Raw genomic sequence first — 6,099 nt, forward strand, 5'->3', positions numbered from 1 at the left:
CAGAGAAAAATACAAAATAGGGGAAATATTTGCAATTTATTCATCTGTATAATTAGTAAAGCTTTTAAAATAGAGGAGGAAATGAGGGGTTTTGTTTTTGTACAAATTAGCTAGATTGTGAACAACTGATATTCTTTCACATGAAAAGATGTTAGAATTTCCATATAAGGAAAATGCAAGTAATGGGCTAGGGAGGTTACTCCGTGGGTAAAGTGTTGCTATGCAAGCCTGAAGACCTGAGTTCAAATTTCCAGAATTCTTGTAAATATTTAAGCCACACACATCACTGTAACCTGAGTTCGTGGGGCAGAGACCAAAGATTCTCCATGGCTTTTTGGTTTCCAACATTGCTTCAAGTGAAAGACCCTGTGTTCAGAGAATAAGGCAGAAAGAGTAAGAATCCAGACACCCTCCTCTGGTCTCTATTTTGCAACTATCCAGATGTGTGTTTATATGACACAAAAAGACACAAAGAAAATAAAAATTGAAAGAGACAATTGGAAGCTCCCCTGTATCAGACAAAGTCACTTTGAAATTTTGCAATGTCTTCTGCTGGCATAGTGCTGAGGAAGCAGAAAGTTTCCCGTCTTGTGACTGGTACAGCAAAATAGTGCAGTCCCCTAAGAGGGGAGTTTACTGGTACAGATCAAAACTAGAGATGGATTTACCCTTGTTGAAGGTGTTGGTTTGAAAGAAAATAGCCACCAAAGGGATTTGCACTATTAGGAGGTGTGATCTTGTTGGAGTAGGTGTGATTTTGTTGGAGGAAGTGTGTCAGTGTGGAGGTAGGCTTTGAGATCTCATAAATGCTCAAGATACACCCAGTGTCACCATACACTTCCTGTTGCCTAGAAGATATAGCACCTCAGTTGCCTCTCCAGCAACATGTCTGCCTACACACAACCATGTTACACCATTCTGATGACAACTGAACCTCTGAAACTGTAAGCCACCACCTCAATTAAATGTTTTCCTTCTAAGAGTTGTTGTGATTGTAGTGTCTCTTCATAATAATAGGCACCCTAACTAAGACATTTAGACAATCCCATATTTCAGAATCTATTCTGAAAAACAAAAGTTGTTAAAAAAAATAGCATGTGCACGCCCAACCCCCACACCACACTCTTCATTACAATATGTGTTGTATATAATTTGCTAGACATGTTGTTAGGATATTCTGAGGACATCAGATGCTTATTATACAATGGCTTAAATTAATAATTATTGCATTGCACTGTCATTAAGAATGAGAAATTTTCTTGAAAGGGAAATTAGAGATAATTGTCAAGATTAAGTAGAACTCTTTGATTCACCTTGAAAATAGCAATGGTTTTGTGATGATTTCATCTTAAAGTGAAACAAACCAAAAACTTTACTCTGCGTAGAATCTACAGCTCCAGTGGTAAGTGGTGAGCATGTTTCATCAACATGTGAATGAAGCTTCCTAATGTACTAAACTGTCTACCACTGGAGCTATCTATGTATATTCATCAAAGTAAAAATATAAATTTGGATACATATTCTAAATTTGGGATTTCTTTCATGGAGATTATAATTTGCATTATAATATTAAATGTTCTCTCTACGCATAATGGTTCATATCTTTAATCCCAGCATTTAGGAGATTGTGAGGTAGTACATTACCATGAGTTCAAGAATACCCTGGTCTACATAGATAATTCTAGGATAACTGGGGATACAGAATGAGAATCTTAGGTTCAAAAATAGTATATACAGAAAAAACAAACACTCTGAGAAAAATCTCTCAGTAAAGAACCTAAAACTTAACACAGCATGTGTCATGAGTCCTGTGTGTGTTTTCAGAATGATAGAGGTTACGGAATTTATACTACTTCATTATGACACAAATGTGCCCTAAGAGACAACGAGAAATGTTCCTGTCAAGAAAAATTTAGTATGCAGATGCTTATTTTTTTTAGAAGGACAAGAGTCCTGATATCATGTACTTAATGAATTTATAATTTATCTATTTGGAGACCAGTGAATTGTCTCAGTGGGCAAAGGCATGTGCTTCACAGCCTAATGGCCTGAGTTTGATTTCTACATCCTACCAAGGAAAGATAGAATCAATTCTTCCAACTTGTACTGATCTCTTCACAAAAAGTATAACCACACACACACATACACATACACACACACACACACACACACATTTGAGAATACACACATACGTACAAGTGAATATAATTTTAAACAATTAAAAATTATCTATTTTATGATCTGTTCATCCTACCTCTTTTTAAGAGAGGATCTCATGTGCCCCAGGTTGGCCTTGATATCTTGAACTTCCTACATTCATATTCCAAGTCCTGGGATTACAGGAACCTGCCAATCATATCTAGCCTGAATAATAATATAAACACAGGTCCTTGAGATTCTGACAGACTTTCAGTGCTGGTTTTGCCATGGAGATAGAGAGGGTATAAATTGCCATGGAGTCCTATGTTTAGAGTCTTACAATACACTGCCCCTATGGATATAGTGGAAGATTGTAATGTTTAATTGGATTGACAAGCAAAATACAGTAACTTTGTACTTACGTCAAGGGAGAATTAAACTATTTTTCTGTCAAAGGAAATCAAAGAATGCAAGCAAAACCAAATGGATTAACAACAGCCACATGTGTGGGAGAGATGGGATAAATTTCCTGTGCCTCTTTTTCTCTTAATAATGTCAGAAGCTACACATAAAGTCTCACAAACATGGTCACATTAACATGAGCTCAACAAGGACAAAACCAACAGACATCCCAAAGTGAACATGGGGCCTAAATCCTACACAAAGAACTACAGACAAGTGCTGAATGCTGAGCACAGGAGAAATAGTCTTCTCCAGGGAAATGCACAGCAATTAGCTCTCTAATACCAAATGGTCGGCCCTGAAAATATTTACAGGTAACATTATATGACTGAGTATATTGTATCTAGGAATATTTGGATATACATTTATGCATGTAACAACAATTAATAAAAAAGAAAGCCATGATTTGGAAAGAGAACAAAGAAGGTATATGGGAAAGCTTTGAAAGTGGCAAGAGATGGGGGAAATGACATAACTGTATTGTAATCTCCAAAATAAAATAAATTTTAAAAAGAATACTCTAAAAGACCACAAGAAACACACACACACACACACACACACACACACACACACACACACACACTAAACAAACAAACAAACCTGGAGAAAATACAGAGAAAGGTCAATATGGTAATAACAAACATCATCTATGGTATGACATACTGAGCTGTCACCATTGCTTTCACACAAGGAGAATGAGGAGCTAGAATACACAACTCATAACATGAGGATGGAACTTAAATAAGCAGAACAAAGCTGAGTAGTGTGCATATGAACAACATCCTTAACAGCCATGTCTGGACAGTTGGTGGCAAGCTAAAGAATGATCGTCTACTCTGGACAGGAAAGAGGGTAATATCATATTCTGTGCTTAGTGGAGGACGGGTTCTGAGTGTGTTGTTAGCTCTGCCATTTACAGAGACAAACATGGAGAATGAATCATTTAATAAAGAGCTCTAGTCTCATATCCTGACGAAAGATTAAGACATGATAAACCCTAAATATTCATAGTATGTCCAAAATGCTTTGGATTGTCTGAGATAGAATTGGTAATACTGTGACATACAACACTTTTGAGTATGAGAAACAGTTGGGAGAGAGAAAAAAATTATAAAAATAATGAGATCAGAGTTTCTGCTTTGAGTACACAATTCTCCAGTAATGAACATAGGGGACACAGGAACATAATAGGAATACAGGTATGGGAAGGATAATAAGCTCAGGCTTGAAGGTCTGTGTGATCCCGTCTGCTATGTTCCCGTTGTCCCTTCCAGAGCAAACAAAGTTTAAAGATTTTATTATAGACCCCTCACCTCCCTCCAAACTAAGATATAGACTATGAAGCCCTTGGTGTGGTGAGAAAATGTTACTCCAGGTTCCATGCTGGCTCACGACAAAAGCCAATGTAGTGTTCCTTTGAAGTCCTGCTTCTGAGGTATACCGCATAAGACAAAACAGTCAATGCAATAGACTCTAAAGGAAAATTCCACAAACTAGAAAAATGAGACATCATGACCACAGGTGGCTATGTGGATTGCACTGTTAAACTTCTCAAAGTCTTATTATCTTCATGCATGATCAAAAGCAGAAGGAAATGTGTACTCCCACTCAACACCGATCTGTCTGTGTTTCTTGTTTTAATGTGCAGGACAGGAGCGAATTGGAAAAGACTCCAATTATGAGCAGGAGGGAAAAGTTCAGTTTGTGATTGATGCTGTGTATGCCATGGCACATGCCCTTCATCACATGAATAAAGATCTGTGTGCTGATTACCGAGGAGTATGCCCAGAGATGGAGCAAGCAGGGGGAAAGAAGCTGTTGAAGTATATCCGCAACGTTAACTTCAATGGTGAGTCTTGAAATGTCTGTACTGATGGGAATGCTGGGAAAATATCAACTCCTATTTTATACATTATGGAAGTTACATGATGGCTTTGTCGTTGACTCAAGTGAGATAAAAACCTTGCTAATTATATACTTTCAAGTGATCAAAAACGCGTGGGAATGGATGAGGAAATGAAACAAAATAGAATCAATGACTACATACTAGAGGACTATGGTATGTTCTTTTCTTGGAATGGTTTCCCATGAAGCCATTTTTTTTCTTTAGTGAGTATAGGTGAGAGAGAAGGGGAAGAAAGGAAGGGAAACAGGCAGGAAATTCATTGTCCCAAGATTATAAAGGGATGTTTCCAAGTTGGTATGCAAATTACACCTCATGTTATGAGCTTACCTTTTAAATTTTAAAACCTCATTGGTAAGCTAACTAAAACAGACTAGTAAACATAAATGGGGAAAAGTGAGAAAACAGTGCAGTAGACATGACAGGCAATGATACTTTTCCTGTAGTCTGAATCAATTAAAGCACAATGTGCGATTGATAAAACATTTAATATATCTTTTAACAAATAACTCTACCTATTTCATAAATTACCACTATAGAAACAACAAACATATTAAGAAGCAAAAAAATGAGTAACTTGGGGAAACAACACATGACTATTCAAGGGTAGAGACAAAGTCACCATATTTAGGCATTTCACATATCTAGTGTCTTAATTAGGGTTTTTACTGCTGTAATAAAGCACCATGACCAAAATCAACTTGGAGAGAAAGGGTTTATTTAGATTATATTTCATAGAGCAGTCAATAATAGAGGAAGTGAGGGTAGGAACTCCAGGCAGGATCCCGGAAGTAGGAACTAAAGCAGAGACTATGTAAGAAATTGTTTATTTCCCTTGGCTTTTCCAGCCTACTTTATTATAAAGCTCAGGAACACCAGCCCCTGGGTAGCACTACCACCAGTGTGCAGAATCATCCCTATCAATCATTAGTCAAGACAATGCCTTCTAGGATTGCCTAAAGGCAATGGGATGGAAGAATTTTCTCAGTCAAAGTTCCTTTTTGTAGCTAACTCTACCTTGTATCAAGTTGACAAAACAAACAACATAAACCACAAGAGCTAGTAAATTTGAATTTGGGGGTGTTCATAATTCTGATAGTATCTTTTGTGTGTAACATAACTGAGCAAATATTAAATGTCTTGTCTATAAGGAGAAATAAGTCAGCACATTAAATCAATAGAAATTATTTATGATTAAAACTGCAGATACCAATATGAATTCGAGTTTGTATGCAGGTAGGTATCAAAATAGAAATGCTTGAAGATGTGTCTGTATGCCTCATGGTGCTTATATCTGTCTACCTAGAGGTCAAAGATGGCATCTCAGAATAAACATGAATACCTAGAACCAGGATCTTATTAGGAATATCATTTGCAATCTAAAGGACCAGAATTCCTTGCAGAAATATATTATTTTCCTGATTTTCTTTCCTCGTTTTATGTAAATAAATAAATGTGCAAAGAGGAGAAAACATCTGGCTCCCAGTTTGCAACTACCAAAAGGCAGGGACCAATCTGTAATTCACATCTCCTTCCAGTCTGCTATGAAGAATTCAACCTTCCTTTTGCATAGTTAAGATTTTGACTTTTCTTTT

At 36.8% G+C, this 6,099-nt stretch overlaps 1 protein-coding gene across 4 annotated transcripts in view; it reads left to right on the top strand.

Annotated features, from left to right (window-relative positions):
* The window catches only part of Grm7 (glutamate metabotropic receptor 7), a 905,362-nt gene that overhangs the window by 595,784 nt on the left and 303,479 nt on the right, over positions 1 to 6,099 (top strand). For all 4 annotated transcript variants that reach the window (XM_013353051.2, XM_026788235.1, XM_013353050.2 and 1 more), the window contains exon 6: positions 4,250 to 4,450. In XM_013353051.2, coding sequence (XP_013208505.2) covers positions 4,250 to 4,450 — 201 coding nt within the window. The remainder of the gene's footprint in view (positions 1 to 4,249; positions 4,451 to 6,099) is intronic.

The sequence above is a fragment of the Microtus ochrogaster genome, unplaced genomic scaffold (assembly GCF_000317375.1).
Source record: "Microtus ochrogaster isolate Prairie Vole_2 unplaced genomic scaffold, MicOch1.0 UNK1, whole genome shotgun sequence".
In the NCBI taxonomy this organism is placed as follows: Eukaryota; Metazoa; Chordata; class Mammalia; order Rodentia; family Cricetidae; genus Microtus; species Microtus ochrogaster.